Source organism: Papio anubis, chromosome 19, assembly GCF_008728515.1.
Source record: "Papio anubis isolate 15944 chromosome 19, Panubis1.0, whole genome shotgun sequence".
Classification (NCBI taxonomy): Eukaryota; Metazoa; Chordata; class Mammalia; order Primates; family Cercopithecidae; genus Papio; species Papio anubis.
The window spans coordinates 49448360-49462688 of NC_044994.1; the positions used below are offsets into that span (position 1 = coordinate 49448360).

General features: G+C 36.7%; 1 protein-coding gene across 5 annotated transcripts in view; it reads left to right on the forward strand.

The window, feature by feature from the left end:
- WDR7 (WD repeat domain 7) overlaps positions 1-14329 on the forward strand; it is a 405254-nt gene that overhangs the window by 314328 nt on the left and 76597 nt on the right. For all 5 annotated transcript variants that reach the window (XM_009192785.4, XM_009192787.4, XM_003914404.3 and 2 more), the window contains one exon: positions 213-295. In XM_009192785.4, coding sequence (XP_009191049.1) covers positions 213-295 — 83 coding nt within the window. The remainder of the gene's footprint in view (positions 1-212; positions 296-14329) is intronic.

Here is a 14329-nt window from a genome sequence, read left to right on the forward strand (position 1 = left end):
TTTATTGCACTGTCCTTTAAATTTCTTTTCACAGATAAGAGAAAGGATAGACTGAAATATACACATGGCTTAAATTGCTTTTGTTTTTATTTTAAATACTAAAATAAAACTATATAGACTTTTTATGGGCAAATGAGGCCTAAGTTAACCATTTACATTTTGGAAAATTAAGCATTTGAAATTAATTTTAAATCTGTTCTTTTCTGTCAAAGGTTATGGATATCATTATGTACTGCCTTGAAGGATCTTTAGTTAAAAAGAAAGGTCTTCAAGAATGTTTCCCAGCCATCTGCAGGTAAAGAAGTCTTCAAGAGCATGCAAAATAAATAATTTTCAGTAACAAATCATTTAAAAAAATTTTGGCATGGTGTTAGTAGTCTTGGTCAATTAGAAATCCAGTTATTTATTAATGTCTGCTTACTTTCTAAAACAATATGGGCAGGTTATAGTTAAAAACAAAAATATAGTAGAGTTAGCTATTTGAAATTGGGTGTTGAAGATATTTTGCTCAAACCTTAGAAAAATTGACTAAGAGAGAACATTCATTGAATGTGTCTGTATTCTTATATTCATTACTCTAATTATTATTTACGTTACAAAATTGAGTTAGGGAGCTTCTGGCTTTGGAAAGAAAATGTTCTTTTCTGCCAGCAGACATCTTTGTGCCACGCTTTCACCGATAAAGTTTATTTTTAATACAAAGGCTAGTCTTTGCATTACTTTCTCTTAAGTATAGGTGTTTTCCTTATGAGAAAGCAGGAAAAGAAGCCAAGAAAAGTTAAAACTTTTATAAACAATGTTGCGTTTGCGAAGTGTAACTTTCTGAATTATATATGTCCATAATTTAATAATTATAGAGCATATAATTATTATAGCATGAAGGGGTATTTTTAGAGCCAAAGTGTAGTAACATTATGTTTATTTTTCTTTCAAAGCTGTTTTAAGCTTGGTTCTCAAAATGCTTATAGATTGAGGCACATCTTGTTAAAAAATGTTTTATCTCCATGCAATCGATAGAAATAGTATTTAAATCTTTTGAAGATAATTGTTTTTGTAGAAAACAGAACAACCAGTTATTCATAGTTATATAACATTTGTCTTTTTTTTTTTTTTTTTTTTTTTTTTGAGACGGAGTCTCGCTCTGCCGCCCAGGCTGGAGTGCAGTGGCCGGATCTCAGCTCACTGCAAGCTCCGCCTCCCGGGTTTACGCATTCTCCTGCCTCAGCCTCCCGAGTAGCTGGGACTACAGGCGCCCGCCACCTTGCCTGGCTAGTGTTTTGTATTTTTTAGTAGAGACGGGGTTTCACCGTGTTAGCCAGGATGGTCTCGATCTGCTGACCTCGTGATCCGCCCGTCTCGGCCTCCCAAAGTGCTGGGATTACAGGCTTGAGCCACCGCGCCCGGCCACATTTTTCTTTTTAAGACAAGTTCAGTGATATCCTATTTTTGCTCATTTTTATGAATACATTGTAGTGGAAAGCTTCATTTTGGACTACAGCTTTCCTGAGAGCAATGGCATTACCTGCTATGCAAATTTATTTAAGCATGTGATTGTACTCTATGAGCCTTCGCATATCTTTTTCTGTATTTATGGTAGACCTTGTAGCCTGGTCTCTTCATTTTGCAGTTTCTGATTCATGCATCCAAAACTTTAAAAACATAAACACAAAGTAAAAAAAAAATTATACTGTAGCATACATGTCTACAGATGCATATTTTCTTGTGATGGGGTTTGGCAAATTAGAATACAACCGTGTTTTAAACATTATGCCGTGTGTTTGGTTTATGGTCTTCTTTTTAAGAATTGTGTATATTAAATCTTATACACAATTAACTGATTTTAAGAATACAAGTAGTTGTTATTTTCCCAGTTGACTGTTTTCTATGGGAATGTCTAAGTGAAAATGCACTTTCGCCTGTCGCTTCCTGGAGGTGATGAGGAAGCGGTTTTACTGGGGCTTATTTTACTGAATGTTAACGGTGCTCCTTGCAGCACCAGCCTCTGGCATGTAAAGAAGCTTCCTGGAGGTAACATGAAAGTGTTCAATGTTTAAAGGATCTGTTTTTCCCCTCTGCTGGAAGCCTGCCTCCTCCACAAGCCAGATCCTCAGTCCCTAAAACCACCTTAGTCTGCTGCATATCCACTTTCGTTTCCTATTATGTGGTCACTGAAGAGTCAGGGTTCTGCTAGAATGCTAAGGAGGCACGTGTCTTAACTGAAGGCTCAGTATAAATTTTTTCTGATTTGGCAGAAAGCAGCTGTATTTTGTTTATCAATTTAATAACATTTATTGAACACCTACTGTGTATCAAGTACTAACCAGGCCCTGGGGAAACAATGATGAATAAGATGATTTCCTCACGGGGCACAGGGGAGGTAATTATACAGACAGATGATTCCAGCTTCTGTGTCCTATGCTGGAGTAGAATTACATACCAGGGACTGAGGTAGGCAATAAATGGAGTGCTTAATTCTGGGTATGGAAGTCTGAGAAAGTTTCACAAAGGAGAAGGCATAATAACAATAATAATACCTGTGAAAATGCTTTAGTAAAAGTGTCTGCCAAATGGAGAGAGGGATTTTCCCTCTGAGGGAGTTGTGGTGATGGAAAAGTGGTGGTGGATTCTGGAAGCTTCACAGAAGAGTTGATGGGGTGGGCTTTGCAGGATAATTAGGGGTGTGTCATCTTGAATTGCAGAGGGAACCAGACTGGCAAATGTTTGACGGCACAGAAGCGTACAGCAAGTGTGGTAAATGCTGTGTAGTAGAGTGGCTAGAACGTAGGTTGAGGATGGGAGTCTAGTATAGTGCCTGAGTATAGAGAGGGCTTTGAATTTCATAGGAAGGAGTGTGACTATTACAGCAGGGCCTTGAATAATGTCATTTCATTCAACATCATTTCATCATAATGTTGAAGAGAAAAAAGTAATTCTCAGCTAGGGTCACTGTCTGTGTGGCCTTTATACTTTCTCCCCAGGTCCATGTGGGTTTTCTGTGGGTACTCTGGTTTTCTTCCACATCCCAAAGATGTGCCCATTAGGTGAACTAGCATTTCTAACTGGTCCCCATCTGAGTGAGAGTGTGTGGCGTGCGCACCCGCACTCTGTCATGGGATGGCATCCTATCCAGGGCTGGTTCTGCCTAGTGCCCTGAGTTGCTGGGAGAGACTCCAGCCACCCGTGACCCTGAACTAGAGTAAGTGAGTAAGTAATGATCTTACTTGTTTTTGTCGTGGGCAGGTGGAGTTCTTTCCCTGCTTTGTATCAGTTGCAAAGCAGGAAAAAGTCAAGCAGGCTTTATTCCTGGCCAGGCCTGGAGAAGGAAAGAACTCTTGGTCTACAGATGCCCTCTCCCTGAAAAATAGAAGGCGTGGTGCGTTTAAGAACCGGGTATGGAGAGGGAAAGGGATGTTAGCATGCACAGGGTGGGACTCCAGATGCACAGGCTCAGTGCATAAACATACGTCTTCATGCAACCCGTGATACAAATGGCGAGGTGTTCTTTTGGGGGAGGGAATTTTAGTATTATAATGATAACATTAAGGATCTAAAGGCAACTAGGGGTCACTTGTTCCAGTTTGCACCAGTTGGGGATCTTATCTCCCTCTGGTATCTGGTCAGGAATGGAGAAGCTCTGGTGCTACTGGACTGTCTGGTTTCTTTATGCAGCTGTGCCTACAAATAAAGGTCATAATTAAAGAAAAATGGTAAGAAAAAGAACTTTTCCAATTATTTCATCAGGATGGTCCTGGTAACATTTTTATTAATCTTTCTTAAATGTTTGTAGAGCTCAACTTCATTTCAGTGTTTAATATTGGAAGTGTTTTGGGTCTTTCTGAGTTTGGTGATGTTTTTGTGACCAGAAATGTGCCATAGAAACTTAACTCTTAAATATCAATTAGCCTATGGTACAGTTGGTTTCATTATAGGTCAGTTTTCAAGAACATACTAAATCCTCACATTAAGTGAGGACTTACTGTGTTTGATAGACAATAGAAAGTCAGAAAAGGTTAAGCAAAAATGTGTAATTCTTCTACCAGAACATAGTTGATAAGACATAATTTTATGAAACTTCAGATTTATAACAAAGTTACTAAGTTATGTAGATATTATTAAGATTGTGATGGGCGGATCACGAGGTCAGGAGATCGAGACCATGCTGGCTAACACGGTGAAACCCCGTCTCTACTAAAAAATACAAAAAATTAGCCGGGCGAGGTGGCGGGCGCCTGTGGTCCCAGCTACTCGGGAGGCTGAGGCGGGAGAATGGCGTGAACCCGGGAGGCGGAGCTTGCAGTGAGCTGAGATCCGGCCACTGCACTCCAGCCTGGGCGACAGAGCGAGACTCTGTCTCAAAAAAAAAAAGAAAAAAAAAAAAAAAAAGATTGTGAAAATAAAGTCCACATAGGCCCATTTATTTGTGAGTCAGCACATAAACATAGAAGAATGATTAACAATATAAGCTTGTAGCTTATGCTAAATGTGAGTTGCAATAGATGATAAATTATAGAGGACTTCAGAGAACGCTAAGCTTGCATGGGTCCTCAGAAGTTTTACAGGTCAATGCCACTCCATCTATTGGCTGATTTTTACTAGGTTAATATATGAACAACAAAGATAACATATCAGTAGGAGTTAAAATTATTTTATTGAATATCTGCCATGTCTGTACCATTGGATTCTACTAGGTGCCTTACAGTACTTTTGAGTCTTCTGTATACAAAATGCCTTTCATGAAATAGGAAACTCCAAAGTCAATGGCATGAGTATCTGTGGTTCAGATATGTGATGTTTGTTTTTAAAATCTTTATATAGTTTTGTTTTCTTTTTCTTTTTATTTCCTTCCTTTTACCCTTTTTAAAATGTTCTCTGGGTTTTGTCTTAGACTAACCTCTTTAATGCTGCCTTATGCCAGTATTCGGCTGCTGTGGTTGACAGATCACAAAATGGTGTGAAACTTCATTAGTGTTCTTCGTAAATGAAATATTTATGGATGCATCCAGAAAAGTGCTTATGATTTGGGTATTCACACAGTATTATTTTTTTGTGGATCTCTCTAATAATAATGTGAAAATCTAAAATGTATACAAAATATTAGCTAATATATATTTCAAAGTAATATATAAGTAAAAAACTACCAGATTACATTATTGCTTTCATATCTGTAAAAAAGTAATAAATAATTTTTAGTCAACATTGTAAACATGATCTTCCACACCTAAAGTTGTATTAATTTAATTAAGAGCTAATGTAGTGTCCTGAAGTCATTGAGTATTTAAAAACAGAATGTATTCTGACTGGTGGTAAACATAAAATTAACTATTCTCTGTGAGTCCAAAGATAAAATAGCATTATATATAGAATGCTGAATAATCCTGAGTTTGGGTTTTATTTTGTTGTTTAGTTTTTTTCACCTTCACCAGTGGGCTTGTAGGGTTTTTTGTTTGTTTGTTTGTTTGTTTGTGGATTTTTGTTTTTTGGATTTTTTTTGAGATGGAGTATCACTCTGTTGCCCAGGCCGGAGTGCAGTGGTGCAATCTCAGTTCACTGCAACCTCTGCCTCCTAGGTTCAAGCAGTTCTTCGCCTCAGCCTCACAAGTGGCTGGGACTTCAGGTGTGTGCCACCACGCCCAGCTATTTTTTGTATTTTTTTTTTATTCATTTATATATTGAATAAACTCAGAATTTCTAAGGAAATGGCTGAAGATATTCCTTCAGCCCGTGCATTCCAGAGATACACCATGAGCTTTTAAAGACTTGCCCTTAGAGCCACAGAATGCCTGCTGATGACTGTAAGTGCAGACTTTCATTAATCAGGTTTTATCTAAAACTCAGCTGAGAAACACAGAGCACTAAGAAGCTAGTTTAGAATACATGTGGTCCATTTATTCCTCGGAATATTCTAGTTTACATCTTTAGATTGGGTGAAACCATCCAAGAGCTCCATTTTTTTCTAGGCTGTCTGTTCTCCTCCGAGTTTTCCTTGCCCACGTTCCTCTTCAGCATTAGGCCTGCCATTTGCATGGAGGCACCTTTCAAGGGAGTGCGTAAGAACGGTGGTCCTATTATCGCAGGGCTGTCATGTTGATGTCACTCGGTACATTGTTTAGTGTCCCTTCTATGAAGACTCAAGACGTTTCTTTTAAATCTAGATGACAGCTCGTTTTTCTCTTCGTAAGGAACCTAGAATGTGGTTTTTGTTTGTGTTTTGTTTGTTCGTTTGTTTTTCCCATATAACCAGTGTTAATTTTAAAATTTGCCTTGGCCATTAAGCAGCTCAAAGCCAAAGTCCCTGCTTATGTCTAGGAAGTTATGGCTTTTGTCTCCCTTATTCTTTCCCTCATAATCATACCTTCAGCTTTGTCTTTTTTGTCTATCTTTTTACTGTATTCTAGAAGCTTCCCTAAGTCCTTTATGTTATGTGTGTATGTGTATGTATTATGTATGTGTGTATGTACCTTAGTACATGTATGTATATGTGTATATGAAATGCATGGTTTTATTTCAAAAGCCATGAAAGTAAAAATCATTGTAAGAATATTAGCTATGATTATTTTCTAAAATAAAAAAGACCTTTTTTGTATTAACTGAAATACTTTAGATCTTCCTGGAGTCGTTTATATAGCTATAGGTATTTTTCTATAACAAATCCAGTAAAAGTTATAAAAATCACACACTATTAACTAGCTGTATTAACGTTACAGTCATAGCTTTAAATATTTCCTAATAATTCACATTTCACTTTCTGGGATATTAATAATATAGTGTCATCTACTAATAATACAAGAAAATTACTTAGATTTCAGTGCCCTTGAAAAAATGTAGCACACACATCCTTCAAAACACAGTTATACAAAATGGTTCTCCTGTCAAATTTTTTATCAGTGTAACAAATATGAGTGTATTATTATATAGGAATTAAACTGCATCCATTTTAAAGCACAAACATATTAGCCACAAGACTGCTGCAGCACTGAATTAGTTTTATGTTTATAAATAAGCAGAATAGGAAGCACAATAAGGTAACATTTAAGAAATGAATCTCTGTAGGTTCTTTCCCAGCTAGGCCTTGGCTTTGCCTTCATACGTCTCCTCAGTGATCTTCAAAAAGGCATCGTCTAGCACTTTAGATAATTATTGTTAGAGGGTTCTGAGTAATTTACATTTAATTGCCTGGACTATAAATAATACAGCATCCTCAGTTAAAAATACCCTAGACGCCAAGAAAGTAGAACCGACTCCTTTCAAGGCTTGGGAGGATAAACATCACTGAAATTTCTTCAGAATTCTTTGTTAAAATTTCATTGCAAGTTGCCATGTCACTGAACTCAGATCCCCATGTGAAGTCCCTCACACAGAAGACCAGGCAACACGGAGTGTGCCATGCTTGACTCAGTTGGATGATGTGTCTTCCTTTGGTCACTGGATCAATGCTGACTGGTATTACACTACTGAGTGTGCTGCAGCAGCATGAAACATGAAGGCGTGGAGCAGTACTTGTGGTGTGTTCTGTACAGATGTTACTGAACCCAGAGAAAAGCACTCTAGAACCTGTACGTGTGATACGCACATGTTCTAAAAGGAATGCTTGTTTTTTATTTGGCAAAATTATTCTTTACTAAAGTCAGAATAGAGAGGTTTAAGCTCTTAGAAGCTACTATCAAGGCTCCATTAGAAACGAAGATAAAATACTTCTACAAATACAATATGCTTTTTAAGTTTAAGGTGATTGTATTATGATCCTGAGGTCTGGTAGTGGCATAATGCATGACAAATAAAGGATTAGGGTTTTTTAAATGAAATTGTAAGTCATAAGAGATTTTAGGATTTCTTCAGAGCAAAAATTAGATATACCTCTAGATGTGATTTTTTGGTCACTTAAAACTACACAGTCGTGCACATATAAGTAGCTTGAGGAAAGGGGCTTTTCCCTTCATTTCTTGTATAGCAACTAGTAGAGGGCGCCAATTGGCCAAAGACCATATGTCCCAGCATTCCCAGATAGGTCATTATTTCACGCACTTTTTTTGTTTTAAGTTAAGGCAGTTTATTTGATGTATAACCAAGAGTGATTTAATTTTTATGGTTTTTAAAGACTTTTCAAATAAATTAATTCACCGATTCAAAAACAAAAACAAAAACAAAAAAAAAACCTTTGTTGGGCTCTGTCCCAATTTTTAGTTTAAAAAATATATACCCTCAGTGTAGCCACTCAGTAACGGTGGTTGAATAATGACACTAGCTATGCCGCTTCATGTGTTTAGTCCTTAATTTCATCCTGATAAATGGCATCAGTTCTTTTGCTTAAGCAGTGACCTTACTGCATTATTTTTATAGAATTACAAGTTGTAAAATTTTGATTCTGTAAAGGACCTTCCGTTATGACTTACTACTTCCCGTCCTTCATTTTAAAAACAGGCAAACTGACAAACTTTTTTTATGCTGACAGTCAGACCAAAGTGAAGCTCAGCTTTCCTGAACAGATCTCATATCTGCTCTGTGTTCTTAGCGTGGGGTGTGCACTGTTACACAGGCTTACACGTGTCAGGGGCACACATGGAGTTGAGCCATCTCATCAGAGGATGAGCTGACCGTTGCTGAGTTCCAAGCCCAGGCCTCTTCCTCTCTATCCTTCATCTCATTTTCTCTCACCGCCTCTTGGACCTTGCTCTTTAGATAACTTTCTCTTTTATCCTTAACTTCTCCTTCTCTATGGCATCTCTTTTTCAGCCTGGAAGTGTATTTTGTTCTCTTGTAAAAACCCTTCCTTCTCTCTATCTTCTCCACCTACTGTCCAGTCCATCCTTTCCCAGGACAAGGAATTTACACTTCATCCAGTTTGTCACCTCTCCCACTCTCTTCATCTGCTGGAATCTGATTTTTGCCCCCACTGGTTTTCTAAACTCTCTCTCTGTCTCTCTGTTTCCCTTTGGTTACAAACAATTTTTGATTACCAAATGCTTTTCAGTCTTTAAAGTAGTGGTTCTCAAACTTTTTGGTCTCAGGATTTCATCAAAATTGAAGACCTGAGTTTTTGTTTATGAAGGTTGTATCTATGTTTTCATCTTTTAAAAATTAAAACTGAGCATTTTTAAAATATTGGTTTATTTATTTAAAATCAACTCATTTTGCATTGATGTAGAAACATTTTTATGAAAAATACTTTCCAAAATGAACAAATACTGAGAAAAGTAGCATCGCTTGACGTTTGTCAGATCTCTTTACTGTCTAGAAGACAGGTGGAATTTAATAGCTATGCATGTCTTTCATCTGTTGCAGTATATTATTTTGGTTGGAAGATATGGTCAGAATTTAACTGCTCACACAGATATGTAGTTGAAAAGGGAAGAATGTTTTAATGGCCTTTTCAGGTAATTTTATATCTTCTTGGACACTGCACCAAAACTCAACATGTGATTGTTTTTTAAAGGTTAGTTGCAATGTGGAATCTGTAGTCACATGAACTTTACTGTTACATTAAATCCACCAGTGTATCTTGCACTTCGAATGGGTCTTTCACCTACCCGTGATTTTGTAACATTATGCCCTGGTCTTCAGAGAATGTTGGTCCACTGAGTTATGTTGGCTGTCCATATATGGTCACTTTGCATTTAACAATATTAAAATATCACATTTGCTAATATTACTGCTGATCTCCTCAAAAAAGTTAGTGTTGAGAAGCCAGATACAGGTTTCCAAAATTCTTATTTTTACTTAAAAGCTTGAACGTATCATTGACAAAAATATCTTGTCAGTTGTTTTCCTGGAAAGGCTTAACTTTGTTCATTTTCAAGAAAGTATCTCTCAAATAACTGTAGTTTTTCTCTCAGTTACGCTTTCAAGTAAATGGCGTTCAGTGAAAAAAGCAGCTAGTTCATTCTGCAAGTCAATCTTACAAGTGTTTTTCTCCAAGACAACCATGAGATTTCAGTATACAGAAGCATTTTATGCGTACTTCCCACTTTGTCACACTGAATATTGAAACAATGTGTACTCAACGGTTGAAATTTCCTTGATTAATAACTTTTTCATCATGGATATTCTGAAGTGAAACTGTTCTGTTGTTTTGCTCACTGCCAGCATGGCAGTGAAGAACATAGCGACTGCTAAACGACTACATGTCAGTGCCCCTGCCTTGATTCGGGTTGAAGTGTCAGCAGTTTTACCCACCATTGCTTTTGCATCATCAGTGCAAAATCAACATGATGAAAAGGCCAAATAATATCTCAGTATTTTTATGAAAATTGTTTTGATCTCGTAGACTTCTCAAAGGAAAGGCATCTGCAATCCACAGTTTGAGAACCACTGATTTAGTGAAATCCTTTGTTGCACAGAATCATGAAACGTATTTTTTCTTTCTTAAAACTCTTTATTTTCTGCATCTCCCATATCCCACAGTGATAACCTTTCCTACGATCCAGTACCTGGAGAGAAGGTAGCCTAGATTTCAGGAAAACTAAGGCTAGGCTTCCTGTAGCTCAGTAGAAATCCTGAAACTTCTATTTATTTTAAAGAACCGTTAACTTTTCTTGGGATTCCAGTGCCACTGGTTCCAGAAGGGGACCTCCTTAAGGAACCATGGGCATTTGATGTTAAAGCACCATGATACATAATTTTTGGTAACAAATCTGCCCATTGTTTAGAGGTCACATTATAGATGACATCCTCTTAAATGTGTCAGACTTGCATTCTTGAAGCGCCATTCTCAAATTCTCTAGGCTCATTAGTCTTTTTTCTCTTCCTTTAATAAGGCCAAGCTTATTCCTACCTCAGGACTTTTGTTCTTGCTATTTCCTCTGCCTAGAAGGCACCTCCTCCAGATATTGACATAGCCTGCGTGGTCTCATCATTCAGGTCAGCCTCCTCTGACCTCCCTATGTATAACAGCCTCCTTGCCATCACTCTCACATTATTACCCTTTTAGCTTCACAGAATTTTATAATCTGCACTCCTCTTGTTTATCTTTTTTTACTCATTAGGCCCTTAAGAACAGGTAACTTCTCTGATAATTTCCTATTATAGTTCCAGCAACCTTAACTGTTGAATGATGAATGCAGAGACCCTGTGCCTGCACTGAGGATTAAAGGGTCTGCTCCTGGAACAGAGAGCCAGGGCGCACACTCCCATACCTCTTCCTCACACCCTCTTCCTCGTCTTTGTTACCTTGGCTTTCCCTTCCCTAGTTCATAGTTACCTCTTCCCCATCCTAAATGGCATCTCATCCTGTCGATTCTAAGGTTATCTTACAGTCTCTTCTCAGCAACCCTAAGCACCTGGGTTTAGCTTGCTTTTGTTTCTTTGAAACAAAATTCTCAAAGATACAGAATATGTATAATTCCCTAAAATATGGAATATATATATGAAATCTTAAGATATAGACACACATGATGTATACATCTTAAGCTACATATATACTATATATCTGTATTATATATATCTTATTTATATGCACACTATGTGTATATACACATGCACATATACATATATACACTATGTATATAGTCTGCTTTTTCAAAGAATTAAGATTCCAAGTGAATAATTCTCAACCTATTTAATCTTAGGACCCCTTTAAACTCTTAAAAATTATTGAAGAACCCAAAGAACATTTGTTTATAGTGAGTTATAACTATCAATATTTGCCATTTTAGAAATTTAAACTGAGAAATTTTTAAATTATTTTATTTGAAAAGAACCCATTATATGTTAACATAAAAAATATTTTTATCAAAAATGATGCCAACCTCTTTGATGTCTGGCTTAACAGAAGTCAACTGGATTCTATCTGCTTCCACCTGTGATAGATCATGTAAAATCTGGAAAACTCAGCTATACGTTCGTGAGAAAACGAGAGTGAAAAGGGCAAATAACATCCTGGTGTCAGTGTGGACACTTGAGAAGCACTGCTCTCAGCTGTCCCTATGGGACTGCGTCTGGTGAGATAGCGAATTCCAGGTGGTGGGGGCTCCTGCCTTTGCCACACCCAGCTGTGCAGTCTGGGGCACATCACTCGACTTCAGTTTCCTCCTGTAGGAAACAAGGGGCTCTTGTGCCTGCTAACCATGGCAACATTCAACTCCAAAATATTAAAAGTTTTGCGTAGCTGCTACTTTTCTCATGGCTGACTTACAAATATATGATTACCAACCATTATCTTACAATAAATTCTGAAACATGTTAAAATATATACGTCTTAACATAGGGCTGTATGGATGCTGCAGCTTCTTTGATGCCTTCCTAAAAATTCTTTGAAGTAATTACTCTCAAACCTAATCCTGCACTGAGACTATTTAATGAACAAAGAACTCAATTAATATGGAAGGTAAATCACATGTTTTAAGAAAAACAAGGAGTTCCTATTTTGTTTAATGCTATTTTTGTATCTGATTAAGTTTTATGGGGAAAAAAAGTTTAAGTGGAAACCAAAGGGATAGTTTTTTTAAAAGCATGTTACGTCTCTTACATTCAGACAATGGAGTATTATTCAGCAGTATTAAAAAATTAGCTGTCAAGCCATGAAAAGACATGGAGAAATGCATATTACTAAATGCATATCACTAAATGCAAGAAATCAATCTGAAAAGGCTATCTATTATATGATCTCCAGCCATATAACATCCTGGAAATGGCAAAACTATAGTCAGAAAAAGATCAGTGGTTGCCAGAGGTCAAGGGAGAAAGGATTTTCATGGTAGTGACACTATGTTATGTGATACATATGATACTCTAATGGTAGATGTATGCCATTATACATTCGTCAAAATCCATAGAATGTACAAAACCAAGAGTGAACACTAATGTAAATGATATGTAAATTTATCAGAAAGCTGCCACCCTGGTGCAGGGGATTGATAGTGGGGGAGGTCGTGTGCATGCAGACGTAGGAAAAATACAGGAACTCTACTTTCTCCTCAGTTTTGCTTTGATTTTAAAACATCTCTAAAAAATAAACTGTATTTTTTAAAAAGCATATCATCCACTCATACTTATTAAAGAGATAAAAAATCAATACAAACTTCAGTCATACTTAATAATGATATTTACAACACTATATGGTGTTTATCTTTAGAACTGAAAATAAAAATGAAAAGAAAATATTTTAATTGACTGTTTTTTAACATATAAATGGCTAATCTTAGTACCCAGTTCCAAAATTAGAAAAAAAGAAGCCACTCAAGAAATAGGAATCAAAAAATGGGACTTGTTCAATTTAACAAAGTAAAATATTTTTTAAGCACTTGTGTGACTTCTCTGAAAATTTCCAATTCATTCAGTAATTCGTTTATCTGTGCTGTATGCCGTGCTGGGCCTGTCAGGCAGTCCCTGCCCTAAAGGGCCTTAAAGTTGGCTTGGCAGAGACAGAGAGGTCAATCAGTGAGCTGTCATAAACGCTATGAGAAAAGGGTGTCCAGGACACACAGAAGAGTCCCAGTGCCATGATAAGAGGGACACAAAGGAGGGAGCTGGCAGTTGTGCATAGAGGAAAGGAGAACTGGTAGTATTTTAGCAGAGCTCTCAAAGATCAGTAGATCTTTGAGATCAGGCAGATATATCCTTCTGACTCCAAAATCTATGCTTATTTTTATATATAAAAATGACTCTCATTGAACGAAATGCTAATTAAACACTATTGTGAATTGCTGACTAATGAATCAATGATTACTTTGCAAAAATGACAGTGTGTATTCTTTTACATTGCATATTTCATGGCTAAGAATGAAGAAATTCTCAAGCACCATGTACATAGAACTGAACAATATATGTAATGACTCAACTACTTTGGCTTTCCAGTAGATATTAAAGACATAAGTAGTAGCAAGGAAGGTACTAACTTGAAAGGATTTGGGATATAATTTTCTCTAATTTACTTAAGATGGATAAAGCACATGAGTTTTAATACTACTGATATTAAAATTTAAAGTGTTTAATATTGTTTTTGCTGGATTTAACTGATTAACTTTTAGTTGACCTTTGTCGGAAGTTATCTTAGTATTCACATAGAATAATGTGCTTTATATTAAAACACTCATTCACTTGTGTCCTCTAAATGAAATTATTTCTTACTAACACTTGTTTCTATTAAATATAGAGAACTATGGCATACCATACAGCCGTTAAAAAGATTGAGGTAATCCATTTCTACCGACATGGAAAGATGTTAGTAAAAGAGAAATTTTAAAAGAAACTAGCAATAGTACAGAAGAGTATGTAAAATAAAATCATTTTTAAAAAAGAAAACTATATGTGATGATCATTATTCATACCTATACAGGCATATATATGAAGAGAAAAAGATCTGGAAAGACACACCCCAAGCTATGACTGGTGGATA